General features: G+C 37.3%; 1 protein-coding gene and 1 long non-coding RNA gene across 10 annotated transcripts in view; one reads left to right on the plus strand and one right to left on the minus strand.

Annotated features, from left to right (window-relative positions):
• The window catches only part of LOC309482786, a 223,295-nt gene that overhangs the window by 175,564 nt on the left and 32,845 nt on the right, over nucleotides 1-14,886 (plus strand). The gene's annotated exons all lie outside the window — the stretch shown is intronic.
• cdc42bpab (CDC42 binding protein kinase alpha (DMPK-like) b) overlaps nucleotides 1-14,886 on the minus strand; it is a 58,941-nt gene that overhangs the window by 3,159 nt on the left and 40,896 nt on the right. For 2 of the 9 annotated variants that reach the window (XM_082148150.1, XM_082148149.1), the window contains exons 18-39: nucleotides 14,742-14,847; nucleotides 14,503-14,651; nucleotides 14,168-14,259; nucleotides 13,770-13,846; nucleotides 12,896-12,934; nucleotides 11,281-11,397; nucleotides 10,868-10,948; nucleotides 10,308-10,413; nucleotides 9,862-9,998; nucleotides 9,541-9,680; nucleotides 9,360-9,441; nucleotides 8,046-8,265; nucleotides 7,881-7,943; nucleotides 6,941-7,233; nucleotides 6,516-6,810; nucleotides 6,322-6,419; nucleotides 5,260-5,344; nucleotides 4,978-5,101; nucleotides 4,296-4,413; nucleotides 3,265-3,382; nucleotides 3,019-3,176; nucleotides 1,808-1,882 (exon numbers count right to left, since the gene is read on the minus strand). In XM_082148150.1, the coding sequence (XP_082004276.1) occupies nucleotides 1,808-1,882; nucleotides 3,019-3,176; nucleotides 3,265-3,382; nucleotides 4,296-4,413; nucleotides 4,978-5,101; nucleotides 5,260-5,344; nucleotides 6,322-6,419; nucleotides 6,516-6,810; nucleotides 6,941-7,233; nucleotides 7,881-7,943; nucleotides 8,046-8,265; nucleotides 9,360-9,441; nucleotides 9,541-9,680; nucleotides 9,862-9,998; nucleotides 10,308-10,413; nucleotides 10,868-10,948; nucleotides 11,281-11,397; nucleotides 12,896-12,934; nucleotides 13,770-13,846; nucleotides 14,168-14,259; nucleotides 14,503-14,651; nucleotides 14,742-14,847 (2,773 nt within the window). Of the gene's footprint in view, nucleotides 1-533; nucleotides 982-1,807; nucleotides 1,883-3,018; nucleotides 3,177-3,264; nucleotides 3,383-4,295; nucleotides 4,414-4,977; nucleotides 5,102-5,259; nucleotides 5,345-6,321; nucleotides 6,420-6,515; nucleotides 6,811-6,940; nucleotides 7,234-7,880; nucleotides 7,944-8,045; nucleotides 8,266-9,359; nucleotides 9,442-9,540; nucleotides 9,681-9,861; nucleotides 9,999-10,307; nucleotides 10,414-10,867; nucleotides 10,949-11,280; nucleotides 11,398-12,895; nucleotides 12,935-13,769; nucleotides 13,847-14,167; nucleotides 14,260-14,502; nucleotides 14,652-14,741; nucleotides 14,848-14,886 lie in introns of those variants that run through there. The other 7 variants (XM_082148153.1, XM_082148152.1, XM_082148156.1 and 4 more) reach the window with 5 other exon arrangements.

The raw sequence follows: 14,886 nt of genomic DNA on the forward strand, positions 1-14,886 counted from the left end.
TTTATATCACGCAATTCTGACTTTATATCTTGCCATTCTGAGAAAAAAAGAATTGCAAGATGTAACTTGTGAGATAAAAAGTCGCAATTAATGTTTTATTCTGTGGTGAAAACAAGCTTCCGTAGTTTTGTGTAATGATGCACACCAGTAATGTTTTTTTCCAAGACAAGTTTATAAAAGCTACTTAAATTCACTGAGGCCTAATCCTGGCTTAATCTTAGCTCTGTCTGTGAAACCAGGCCTAAGTCTAAAGTTTTACTTCAAAAGCACAAGAAAAAGATGAAGACAATGGACATATGAAGCCTTTAACTACACTACCCTTCAAAATGTATAGGGTCAGTAAAGCTGCATTTATTTGATCAAAAATAAAGTAAAAACTGTAATATTGTGAAATATAATTGCAACTTAAAATAAAGGTTTTCTCATTTACTATATAATAATAATACTAATAATAATATTATATATACCATAATTAATTTTTTTATATATACAATAAACTTTTTCATATTATTTCATGTAAATTTTGAAAATGGTTTATGCTGCTTAATATTTTTGTGGAAACCATGATGGGGTTTTTTTTTATGTATAGAAAGCTCAAAAGCATTTATTTGAAATATATTTTTTTTTAAACAATTTTGATGAATTTAATGCGCCCTTTCTGAATAAAAGTGTTCATTTCTTTAAAAACAACAACATAATTCTTACTGACCCCAAGCTTTTGAGCGGTAGTGTACACATGCAATGACTCCAAATCCTGTAAAGGTGCAAATAAACCCAGTCAAGTGGAATCTGGCTTTCAGCAGTTTTTAAAAGAGGATGGCTCTGTAAACATGGCATGCTTGGTTCACCATTTAACATGCCGCCATCAAGAGAATATTAATCAGTCTTAAAAGGATAATTCACCAAAAAACATTAGACCCCACTAACTTTCATTGTATGGACATAAACAGTTGAAACATTCTTCAAAACATCTGTTGTGTTCTGCAGAAGAAAGAAAGTCAAACAGGTTTGGGACGAAATGAAGGTGAGTAAATGATGACAGAATTTTTGGGTGAACTATCCCTTTAACTTACCCAAAATATAGAAATAGCACAAATGTGTATGTGCTAAACTACATGATTTTTTGCTTTAAGTGAAAGTTTACATTATATAATATTGCATTTGCCTCCCTGATTGGCCACTGCCATGTCTAAAAAGCATAAAAGTGTGGGTGGTCCTTCAATCCAGCTGCGTTTTTGAGAACAAGGCACTATGAAGTAACTCAAGTGCTCATCTTCAAAAACACTCATGGCCAGGGGTTCGCAGTTGTCAACTCTTTGAAGACGCTTTGCAGCAAAGATTTGGAGAAAATAGTGCAACGAATCTAGAATTGAAACACCCTCTTCACAAGTACGTTAATGCAAACACAGCAAGCTAAAAAAAAAGTTAACATCAAAATGCACACGTTGCATTCTAAGCTTTGCCACAACGGGCGGTATAGAACATAAGCGTAGTCTTCTTCTACTGTTAATGTTTATCCCTAGCTACCGGAAAAATGACACATTTGGTTTAATGACTTTTTTCCTTGTAAAAACGTTCATTTTCACAGGGGTTGGCCAGCAGGAACAGAATGAAGATGAAACATGCGTATGGAAGCTTGCCATTCCCAACTGAAGCTCTCTGCTTCACTTGTTGCCAGTGGACGATAAGGCTGTGGGCTTCAAAAATGGGCAGTGGGTAAAGCACTCTGCAGGGCTGCCCGAGTGTGCAGATGACAGCAGGCGTGTATGTGCGTGTGTGTGTTTCACTGCAAACGTGTGGCGTTTACCTTCATCTTACTAAGCAGGGTCCTTAAAGCCCTTTTCAGATCAGGGGTCTTCTCCGAGGGCGATACCGCCTGCCACTGAGAAGGAAAGGGCAGACTGAGTGCTCCACACTTGCTGAAGGAGAATGGGGCGGCCAGGGAGCGCAAAGCGCAGAGATATGGGGAGATGACGGGTGAGATAAGGGCGCGGGTGGGTGGTTTGCTAAGGAGATTGTTGGATGTAGTGGAATGGGGCGGCAGGCATAAAGTGGAGTAAGCACTGACAAAGCTAGGTGGAGGGGAACACAGCGCATTTAACTGCTTTGGGGCAAAGCCATTAGAAGTGTTCCACCGTTAAAGGCCTCATGGGAAGGGATAGGGCCAGCAGTTTTTATAAGTAAGGAGGTGTGCAGAAAAATCAAACGGGTTTTAGAACGACATGAGGGAGAATAAATTATCTTTTTTGAGTAGCAATAAATAAAGTCATTGACAGTAATTTCTGACTTTGTGTTTTCAAATATAAAAGTGGTGTATGAGAGAATAGAGAGCCTAAAAAAGAACAAAAACTAACTTTTGTAGAGTTTTTTTCAAGGCCATGTTGCCTGAAAACTGTGCATAATAAGATGTGACTTCACATGCTTAAAATCAGAAATTATATGACTTCTATTTGCACATTCTGAATGTCATGTAAGCTAAAATGTATTGACGATTTTAAATTAAATGTACAGTCTTATTAATTGAAAACCATAAACATTATCCATGCTATTGTACACATGCTTTCTGTCAATTCTCAATTGTCAAGCTTGCTGACAATTCTGTAATTTAGGTCAAATAAATGCTATTTTTAATGCATTAAATGGCCAATATACATAAAGATTGTGACAGCAGGAGAAAGCAATGTAGATGTTAATGGAAAAACTAATAAAATTAATATAACTTGTTTTCTCCTCCACCATGGTTAAAGTTTATGGCCCATCCACCTTATCTCCAATTATCTCCAAGTTTCCCAGTCGTAAATAAGACTTGTCAATCATGCCCCATTTCCGATGAGGAAACTCGTATTTACAATAATTCCTATAGCATGTGAAGTCAGCATAAGGCTCAAGTTGAATCATCACGGATGCTATAGCTTGCTGGTCATGTGCTGTGACGTCCCTGCATAGTGCAAATCTGCCATTAATGTGATGAGGTAATGAAGATACCACTGTCCTGATTCCTCCTACATCATGACTCACCTCTCTATCAAACTGAGAGAGTGGCGCTTCGCCCACATCCATCCCCCCTCCTGACGACAGCGAGCTCTCTGAAGGTGATGTCATGGTCTGGCGTTTCGAGCTGTAGCTGCTGCTCGACAGCTCCCTCCTCAGAGCGCTGCCATTCTGAGAGGAAGTCCCTGATAAAGAGGACAAGAAAGAAGTGGGTTGGGAATGAAACGCATGGAAATCTGATACGTATAACAGCAGCCACGGGTGTGTACTTACGCATTCCTAGACCACTGCTTGCGCTCATGGAACGACCAGGTTCGGCTCGGTTTTTGGTGATTGATGGGATGCTGACGGATCCACTGAACCCAGCACGATTGTCCTGAGCACGCACATTCTACAGGTTACACAGAGAAACACCACACACACACACACACACACAGAACAGTGACACAAGCATGCAATGAGTGAGACAAGCATGACTTGATGAAAACAAACTATGGGTTTCAATATAATGATCTTTATGATATCATGTTGGTATCAACACATATATCAATACAGGATGCATAAATGACCCATGACACATCAATAAATGTAGAGAGAACCAAGACAGTATCACATGATCCTTCAGAAATTGTTTGAATATGCTGATTTGGTGCTCAAGAAACATTTCTTATTGTATCAATGTTGAAAACTGCTTTTTTGCAGAATCATTTTTGGATACTTTTTTTCAGGATTCTTTGATGAATAGAAAGTTTAAAAGAACAGCATTTAATTGGAATAGAAATCTTTATAAATGTCTTTACCGTTACTTTTGATCAATGTAATGCATCCTTGCTGAATAGAAGTATTCATTTAACAAAAAAGTGACAGTGACTTGATAAATGACCAGAATACAAAGCAAAATGAGGTTGTAAAAGCATATTCTGACTTCAATACAAGCCAAGCTCAATAAACAGCATTTGTGATAATGTTGATTACCACAAAAAAAACCACTGTTGAGACATATACATTATTCACATTAAATGTAAATTGGCATATAAAAGGTTAGTGAGCAATTTTTCGTGTTAAATTGCATATTGTTTACAACTCTATTGAGTTGAGTTGAGTATTTCAACTCTAACAAATTGCCCCCTTTCACTTCCATTGCAAGTGCCTGACTTACAATTGAAGCAATGGTTATCTTTCTTTTTATATAGAACAGGAGTTAAATAAATGGTTGTAGTAATCAACATTATGCCACAAATGCTGTCGACTGAGCTTAACGTGTACTAAACCCAGAACATTCTTTTAAAAGATGAGCTTCTCACCATTGGCAGATCTCGGAGGATCTGCATTCCATCTCCAGGCCCCATATGAGCCACGTGGTTAAAATTAGTAGGATTTGAGATCAGCTTGCTCCTCCTCTCAGGATCTTTCAACATTTCTCTGCAAACACACCAGTTCATATAATAGCCTTACAATGACTATAATGACATTTTGAAACTAAGAAATGAGTTGGATGTTGAAACCAGACCTAAAAAACTAAGCAACAAATGTCATATGAACGTTGTCTCTAACGGTTTCATTAAAAGTGCATTTTCAGCACAGTAGTACACAAATATGTGTGTGTGTGTGTGTGTGTGTGTGTGTGTGTGTGTGTGTGTGTGTGTGTGTGTGTGTGTGTGTGTGTGGTCCAGGTAAACCCTACATTATGAGCACAAAATGTTCCCACAAAGATGGCAATATCCGAAATCCTTGTCCGTGTGGGGAATCTTTTTTTGGTCCCCGTAAGGAAAACAGCTTATAAATCAGACTAAATTATGTTTTTGGAAAAATTTTAAATGCAAAAAGTTTTCTGTGATGGGTAGGGTTAGGGTATAGAATATGGAGCTGGTACTGTATAAAAATCATTATGTCCATGGAAAGTCCCCATAAAACATGAAAACACAACGTGTGTGTGTGTGTGTGTGTGTGTGTGTGTGTGTGTGTGTGTGTGTGTGTGTCAATCACCTCCTCTGCAGCAGTCTCTCCTCCTCAGGAATACGAAATGAGAATCTTCTCTTGTTGCTCATGTTGCGTACCATCTGCTTCCTGCTGTTATCACACACCTCAGGCACCACCAGTTCGTCCCCCTCTAAACACACACAAATAATGCATTATCAGACATATTATTCAAAACTGAATTATTCATTATTTCAAACGGCACTACTAAACCAAAGGCAGAAACATCAACACGATTGTCACGAATCACGATTTATACATTTGACTGAATTATGGAGTGACTGCTGTTACCTGCTGTCTTGTTTCTGAAGTAAATGAGTCTGACCGTTTCTAAGCCCAGGAGATTCAAAGAGCCATCCATGTTCAATGGCCGGACCTGCACAGAGCCAGTGAGATCCTGGGATTATTTAATCATTCAGAAGATGACTCATTTATGGTTTCAGTAAATTTTTTTTTTTTTTTTTAATCTAGCATTTTTGTCTTTATTGCATTTATATATTTTTTGTGTGTTAACAAATGTATTAACAAATTGACATAAACACAACTTTGAGAACAATGCTAATGGTAATGTCTCAAACTGCAATATTGTCAACTATGTTGCTTTTCTGAAGGTATTAATATGAACATTTATTAAACATACAGTACATATATTCATTTAGATTTTTAAAAAATGTATTCATTTAGAGATGGCAGAATACAATTTATTAACACTGGTTATCTGAGAGAATGTTAAAATTGCACGTACTTGAAATATTTATGAAATATAAATCTACTTAGCATATTTATTTTTAATAATATTTACAAATATATATAGTTTTGCAAGCTTCAGCAATGTGCAGAGCTGGTAATTTAAAAAATATATTTTTAAATAAATCTCCAATGCTCAGCAAGGCTGCATTTATTTGATAAAAAAAAATACAGTAAAAACAATAATATTGAGAATTATTATAATTTGATATTCAAAGATTATAATTATAATATATATTATATTTTAAAATGTAATGTGCTGCTTAATATTTTTGTGGAAACCGTGATATATATATTTTTTTTTTTCAGGATTCTTTGATGAATAGAGAGTTCAACAGAACAGCATTTATTTGAAATCCAAAAAAAATTGTAACAATGTAAAAGTCTTTACAGTCACTTTTAATAAATTTAATGTGTTCTTGCTAAATAAAAGTTTTTATCAAAGATGTTTCATTCAATTTATCATTTTGAATGGTATTGTATATATATTATTTCCTGTGTCAAATGCCCCCAGCTGCAACCATTCAGGAGTGCAACAGTTATAATTTCTTACATTTCTTATAATGTAATATTTAAAACTTTTCTGAAATAAAAAAAAAAGCAAACCTTTTTGAGAGGAATGGTCTGAATCCATTCCGTAGTGTTCACATCAAACACATCCACTGCATTTTCACTGTAGACTGACAGGTAGGGGGCGTTGTAGCCTGAGAGATATAAAACAGCCACAAGGTCAATCCAACCAAACCTTTTCACTGCCACACCGTTTAAGCAGAAGATTAATGTCTCTACTCAGCACTCACAGCAGGCGGTGGGCGTCGCGGGCCACATCAGCTCCTGCTGGCGCGAGCGTCTGCCATGTGTGTCCACGTACACTGCAATTTTGCTGAAGCAGAGCAGCATTTCTTTATTGGAGATTTCCACTGCGCAAAGGGCATCCAGGTTTTCAGCCTTAATAAACGCCAATGTGGGGTCATCTGGATGGAGTAAGCTGGCCGGAGGGGCTTCTCCATGCAAACTGTACCGCATGAAGCCCGCTTGGTAGCCTACACATAACTGCTGGCTGAACAGCGCCATCCACTGGATAGTTCCTGGAGCCTGAGATTTAGAAAGGGCTGTTGATGTTGCTGTGTGTGCTAGCAAAGACAATCTTTGCAATCTAATGAGTATGAACACTAATTACATCTGAATATACTTGATCAGAAAAAAGAGGTTTTGAATACTGTACTTGTATGTCCACGAGAGGGCAGTGGCGGGATTTGCTCTTGTTAATTTCGAAGCAGGTGATCTGCCGTTTAATGGCGAGGCAGAAGCAGGCGCCATTGCGCACCACACCGGACACCAGCGCCTGGCAGTTTTTAGTATCTGCCACCTTAATCTTGTCAATCTCCTTCCCGTCGAGCCCCGCCATGGGGACCAGGCACACTTGTCGGTTCCTGCCCGAGATGACGGCCAGGAGGTGCTCCGTGGGCATGAGTTCTATGTGATGCACTTTCTTAAGATCACCCACGCGAACGATTTCTAGCAGAAAGAACAAAAATGTTCAGTGGATGTTTGTCTTGCATCTGTTATTTCAGTTTAAATGTGTATGCGGTTCGACAACGATAGCGGACTACTGTTAAAAATGCATAACAAAGTGCCACAAAGCCAAGAGAGAACTTTTAAATCTAACAAAACATTCATTTTGATAGTTTACAACCTTTAATAGATTTGTAATGTATGACTGCTCTAACAAATAGAGAAAAATAGGGGGAAAAAACATTATTTTGCTGCTTTTATCCAATGAAAGGTTTACTCAGTCTGTCAAAATGACAGATAATGGTTATTTTTGGTCCAGCCTCTGAGATAAAAATTTTCAGTCGTGCTCCATTTTAATCTGTTGTTTTCATTTTCCCAAAAATTAAATAAACGTCTAGCATTCCAATGCAATAGACCCATTTTTCCTGTCAAAATGATGGAGAGCATGTCAATGTTTTTAACATTTGGAAATTACAGTAATTTCTGAGTAAACTTATTACCCCGAAGCAACCTGGTAGCTCATTTATCAGCATTTCTTGGGTTTGAATCAACAATCTTTCAGTTACCAGTCCAGATTTTTGACCACTAAACCACACAACCAAGTTTAATAGACAATGAAGAAGTAAAAGGATTAAAGATTGAAGTTTTACCATCTTTGGTGACGTGGATGACGAACAGGCCCTCCTCATTCCCCAAAGCAACCCGCTCATGATCTAGACACAATCAAACATTTTTGGTTAAACACTAGATAAGGGAATCACTATTTGATCTTTAACATCGTGTTGATCTGACAAGAGTTTTGTGAGTCTCTGTACCTATAATAGCAGCAGTTTGGGTGGTTTTGATGAGAGGAAGCGTGCTGTCGTAGGCTTCTTTAGGCACATAGACGAAACGCTCCTTCAGCTTGTTTTTCCTCAGGATGCGTTGCAGCTCGTTCAGAGCGCACACCCACTTCGTCCTCTCTTGCTCGTTGTCGGCCAGGATCAGGATGCACGTCTTCTGACTCGGGGAGGCGGACAGCTGAGATGCTGTTACCTGTGGAATGAATGAATAGCACTGCATATAAGGCAATTCAAAAATGTCTTTAAATTAAATAACGAAACTCTGCATAAGGCTATAGTGAGTCCAGTCATGACCATTACATAAATCACCTATTTAGAAGAAAATCACAATTATTGTGTGGTGATGGTGATGAATGAGGAAAGTGAAGAATTTAGCACAGAAATAAACTATTCTGCCCTACAAAGGGACAACGTAGTGAATACATTAACACTTGAACTGAGAAGAATGGCAGTCTGTCACAAGACAGGCCAAAGTTTTAGAGATCAGATTTTTGCTAGAACTCAATTTAGACAAAATGTGTAGTTACTTTATTTAGCTTTTCTATGGCAATAACAACAATTATGAAAACTAGAAGAAATTGTTGCACTCCAAATTAACAAAAAAAAAAAAGTTTATTCAGGTGCGTTGAGCTAAGGGAATATGGAAAATGAGCAAGAAGGTTGCTGGCCGAACACTGGATTCAGTCCAGAAATCTATCAAATTTTTATTTTATTTTATGGATTACTTCATGCAAAAAGTGCAAAGTGAATTAAAAACAAATGGACAGGAACAGACGTTTCAGCACACTCCTGGAGCACTGAAGATGGCAATGTGCTGAAACGTCTGCTCCTGTCCATTTGTTTTTAATTCACTTTGCACTTTTTGCATGAAGTAATCCATAAAATAAAATAAAAATTTGATAGACTTCTGTAGTCTGGACTGAATCCAGCCAGCAACCTTCTTGCTCGTTTTCAATAACAACAAGTATATAATATATAATAATTATATTGCAATAATATTCTAAATAAATATTTTTAAGCACTTTTTAAAATACTGTTGTTCATGTCAGTCTCTCCCTGTATAATATTTGATAACAAAGCCTTAAAGAAAATTCCAAGTTCAAAAAGAAAATCAAATGACTTTTCTCAAGGTATACTATGCACTAATGTTCAAAGGTTTGGTGTCAGTAAAAAAAAAAATTTTTATTCTTTTATTCAGCTAGGATTTATTAAATTGATGGCAATGAAGACATTTATAATGTTACAAAAGATTTCTATTTGAATAAAAAAGTGCATGTATGCTCTTACCCTAAAAATACAGGGGATATCCTTCTTGTTAGCATGAATGACATCAGACTCCAGAACCGAGCTGGCGGAAAACTCTTCATCCCTGCTCAGGATAGAGAGTCAAGCGCAATATATTAAAATATTTCATGACATATTTGACTTAAATATTTTAGCATCACATTTGAATGAACAACTCGCTCACCTCATGTCGATGGCCTGGTTAACTATGACACCAGGCTGGGCACCTTTCCCTTCTCCAAGCTCATACAGGAAGAGTTTGAAGTCACAAACCACTGCCCAGACCCTCTGCCAACCCCTTTTCACCCCTGTGGGCTTTGGCACCTGGAAAAGACAGTCGAATCTCCATTTCAAGGCAGCCAAAAAAAAATGTTGTGGCTTATAGTGTACAGACAAACGAACAACAATGGGAAAGGTAGTATGTGTCTAATTCAGATGACCATAAATAAAGATAGCAAAGCAAATAGTGAAGAATATATAAAGAGCAGAGCAAAACAAATCTTACCCTAAGATGTCCCTCATATGCAGTCCCAATGCCCCTCTGAGCATCAATTCCTAATTTGCCCTTTGTTTGGTCAGGTGCGACGGGGCACACAGAGGGGGCTTTATCAGCACAGGTGACATGACAGGAGAAGTTGCAGACTATAAGGAGAGATGGAGGACACAGGCACTGAGTATTTCAGAGCATTTTGTCAATAAGGCATCCTGGGATTGGGGCACATTTAATAAACCAATGTGAAAGGAAAGGTTCGCCCTTATTTTATTCCAAACTGGAATGACTATTTCTTCAGTGGAACACAAAAGGGAATATTTTAAAGGATTATACTGGTTATCCTTATGCGTTCCTCTGAAGAAATAAAGTTGATCATCTCAAAAACTAAAAATGTCATATTCACTGTTGTCATATTCACATATCACACCCAGCTTTCATTTTTCTTGTGTTGTCCTCACCTTCACAGGCACAGCCCTGACGGATAAGTCCCACCATGAGAGAGGTGCACTGATTACATTTGGTGGGAATTGTGAAGGACTTCACAATAAACTGGTGTGCCTTGGGCTTTGGAGCAGAGAAAATCAGCAATGTAATTAAACCATTTCCATAGATGTCCCAATTGAAATAGACAAATGCTTAATAGGAGTGTCGGACAAAATTCCTACAGCACACAATACAAGTCCTTTTATATCTTGATTCATGAAATAAAACGTTGTTTGGGATAATCTGCTAATATTAATACTTAAAGAAGTTCTGCGACACATATATATAGGAAAGTACAATCATTACAGCATAAAAAATATTTTGCACGAAATTAATACTTTATGCATTACATTAAGATTTCCATTTCAAATAAGTGCTAACCCTTTCATCAAAGAATCCTATATATATATATATATATATATATATATTTTGAATGGTAGTGTAATCTATACAGATTGACACATTGTAAAGATAACGTAAATAGTCAGATATCGGCATATCGCCCAGATTTTGTGGCCTAAATCCCTTGTGTTACCTTAGGTGATGAGTGTCCCAAGCTTCCATAGCCTGATCTGCCTGTTGGAGTCTGAAGACTACGTGACGTATGGTCAATCAACTATGAGAAGGATACATTAACATATCAGTGCATTTTATTATATAAAAAAAAGGTCATGGAAAGAGTTAAAGTGATGAGTAAAAATACAGTCATACTTTACTCATGTCGTTCCAAACCTCTATGACTTTCTTCTGTGCAACACAAAAGCATAAACGTTAAATGCCGGATACAGGCTGGATCACTTTATTTATGGAAAAGATTGGCCAGTACATCTGCTTTTGTGCTTCACAGAAAAAAAATAGCATATTGGTTTGGAATGACATGAGAGTGAGTTAATCCAAACAGGATTTTCATATTTGGGTGGACTATCCCTTTAAGAGTCCAAATGATACCTCAATAGGCTCCATGTCACTGGTGGTGGACGGGGACCGTGAGCGTGATATGCGGCGAGATCTTGAGTCTTCATCTCTTGATGGAGTGTTGGAGGGAGTGAAATCTGCTGAGTCAAGCTAAGAAGCAAAAAGATGATAATTATCTTTACTAAAGGTGTCATACGGCACAGACTGTGACATCAGAACAACATGCCACCATGCAGAGCGAAACACACTCAAAGCGATACATTAAGCCCATAAAGCTTGTCATGACAATAACACTTTTACTGGAAACACACCCTCTAAGCAGAACAAAGCATGTGCACCCACGCTCCAAACCAATGAGTAAAGGCACAATATTTCCACTACACAGAGACCACACACCAACTATACATGCAAGACAGAATGAAGGGCAGAAACACAAACCCATGGAACTATATGGAAACCATATCCACACTTTATGAGGGTCTTACAATAAAGTGATCTGTAAAAGATTAGTTCACTCAAATGAAAATTCTTTCATCATTTACTCAGCATCATGTCTTTGCAAACCTGTATGACTTCTGTATAACTCCTCAAACAATTCAACTACTGCTCAAAATTTTGAGGTTGGTAAGATTTGTTAATGAAGTCTCTTATGCTCATCAAAGCTGCATTTATTTGATCAAAAATACAGTAAAACCGTAGAATTGTGAAATATTATTACAATTTAAAGTAAATGTTTTCTATTATAATACATTTTAAAATGTAATTTATCCTGTGATGATAAAGCTGAATTTTCAGCAGTCATTCATCCAGTCCTCAGTGTCACATGATCCTTCAGAAATTATTCTAACATTATCATCAATGTTGAAAACACCTATGCTGCTCATGCACCTATTTTTGTGGAAACCGTGATCTTTCAGCCAACTTTGATGAATAGAAAGATCAAAAGAACAGCATTTATTTTAAATAAAAATCTTTTGTACCATATTAAATGTCTTTACTGTCAGTTTTGATCCATTTAAAATTCAATGCATCCTTGCTGAATAAAAATATCTTACCGACCCCAAACATTTGAATGGTAGTGTACTTCCCCTTTTCCTCATATGCAAGCTTTTTGTAGTTTGACAGTCTTTGTATGAAAAAGAGGAGAGTACAAACTCTTACTAACTTCTGTGAACCAAGGAAGAAAGTAAGCATCATCTTGAGGGAGAGTAAATTATGAGAAAATGTTCATTTTTAAGTAAACAAACTTATTTTTGTCTTTATAATCTTTATATATGAGCAAAAGTTAAAATTAGATCCAAATATTGAGCCACGTAAATTAATTCTATATCCTTCCATTTAAAAGGGCTTTTGAAATGTACTATAAAAGCTCATAGTATGGAAAATAAACCACCAAGTTTAATTAACCAACCCAGACAAAAACCCACTTTCTCTGAAGTATATTCATATGATATGCATGTGGATAGATGAAAGGAAGTTTCCCAAACACATTTCAGATGCATTTAAGCATCAAAGGTCTCATGCAATACAGATATCACCACAATCAGCTGCCACCGATGCAGTTTGCAAAACAAGCCATCACAACCACAGGAGAAAAACAATATGATAGGGGGATTTTACTGTGACGCAGGACAAAAGTGGGTCTTACACGTCTGGTTTTGCTTCCGAGACCAAAAGAGGGTGACCGCTTCATATGGAGAGAGAAAGAAGATGAGAAGAGAGTCAAACTTCATGTGCAATGTCAGCTGGATAGGATAAAGGCCTGGGATGGCAGGCAGGAAAACGGAGGGAAGGGAATGAGGGCATGTAAGAACACGTCTAATCTGTGGATGGATTTCTGAGTATAGTTTACATGCACAAAGAAATCACTTCACATCAAAGAACTCTGAGAAGTCACTACCAAAGAGACTGAGGTGGATATAGGATCAGATAAGAAAAACATAATATCAGTAGAGTGTAAAAACAGTTCAATATTGAATTCAATCCTGAAATCAATATCAAAGGATTCGAGTAGTGAAAAAATTACTTTATTTCCCAATTTGTCTGTACTGTACATTTTTATGCTTATTTGAGTATTGTGCTATTAGCTTGGTAACATGCAAATGTCAAACTCAATTTGAATCAATTGCGAGTTGAGTTTTCTGTTGTTTTCTGATATTATTCCTGTAGGAGTTTCATAACTGGAGTAGGGCTTTTGTTTGTCTGCTTTTAAATGTGTAAAATGAATGATGTAAAAAGACATTGCACTATAACATGGCTGAAGGAGAACTTACATCTTCCCAAAATTCAACTAAAGAAGATGAAGAGGAAGAAAATGAGTCCTGATTGGCAACAGAATGAAAAAAAGCAAAACAATAACCATACACATTATGACAGGAGAAAAAACTGAAAATAATAAAACAGATCAGGAGGTTTCAGAAGAATACAGAAAACAAACAGAAAAAAAAAAACTAAAGAAGAATGATGAAAATGATTTATTTGGAAACCAGAGCGACCTTCTATGCAGATGTTCTCAAACTTACATCAAACTGATCCAGAGCAGAAGTGGGCGCATTGAGGAATGCCAAGAAGGAATTCTGTGAATCCTGATGCTTCACACCTACAAATGACAGAATCTTATTAAAAGATCTATTTAAATTTCACAAAGCCAGAACTGTTGTTAGCATGTGACACTGTGAAAAGCAATGCTGCACAGATCATGTGGATATTTGATTGTCACCAGTGTTGTTTATTGTTACCTAAATTCATTTTTGTTAATTGAAATAAGGCGGATATAGAATAAAATAAACAAAACGTAAACAAAAATGAGTTGAAGTACAAAATTACTCAAACTAAACTGCAATAAAAATGAATTAATGCTGTATAAAAAAATGAATAAATGACTAAATACAGAAAATATGTAAATAACACAGATTGTTACCTCTTCTCAGCCTAAGCTCCTCTGTCTCCTTCCTCAGCCTCTCAATTTCCACCAGCAGCTCCTGGTTTCTACTATCGGATTCTTGCAATTTGCTGTGAGACAAAAATAACAGACCGAAAACTATGTCACTCTATTTAAATTTCACCTCATTCGAGAAGAAAGTGTGAACAAATTAAACTTCAAGAGAATATCAAAACTATTCACATAAAGGGTGAAACAAATGTACGTTGAGCTGAAAAAATGAACAAACGTTAAACTTTAAATCAAATCAGCAAATAAAATCTCTGTGGTTTCAGTAGAGTTGAGCAGAACTATGTTGATGTGTGTGGCCTCACCATTCCGTGGCAATGCTGGATGCTTTGACTTTGTTAAGCTCGTCCTGGATGGACTGCTTGGCTCTGATCTCGGCATCCAGCGCAGACTGCAGCTCCAGACGCGCAGACATGTCTAGCTTAGCAAAGCGCCTCATCTTCCACGGCATGTCCTGACAAAGCGAGAGAGACCCACCACATCAGAAGAGCAGGAATAAGAGGATATGCGTTTCATCCTTATCTGATGTGTGCATGTGTCTCACCGTTCCTCTAGCTCCCAAGCTGGTGTTCCTGAGCCCTTCAAGCTCCTCTGTCATTTTTGTGGCCAGAGCTTGGAGGTAACCACGAGCATCCTTCTCGTCGCTCACCCTGCACAGATCAGCTTAGTTCAGCTTAACCTCGAAATGA

This window comes from Leuciscus leuciscus, assembly GCF_965113295.1.
Source record: "Leuciscus leuciscus genome assembly, chromosome: 19".
In the NCBI taxonomy this organism is placed as follows: Eukaryota; Metazoa; Chordata; class Actinopteri; order Cypriniformes; family Leuciscidae; genus Leuciscus; species Leuciscus leuciscus.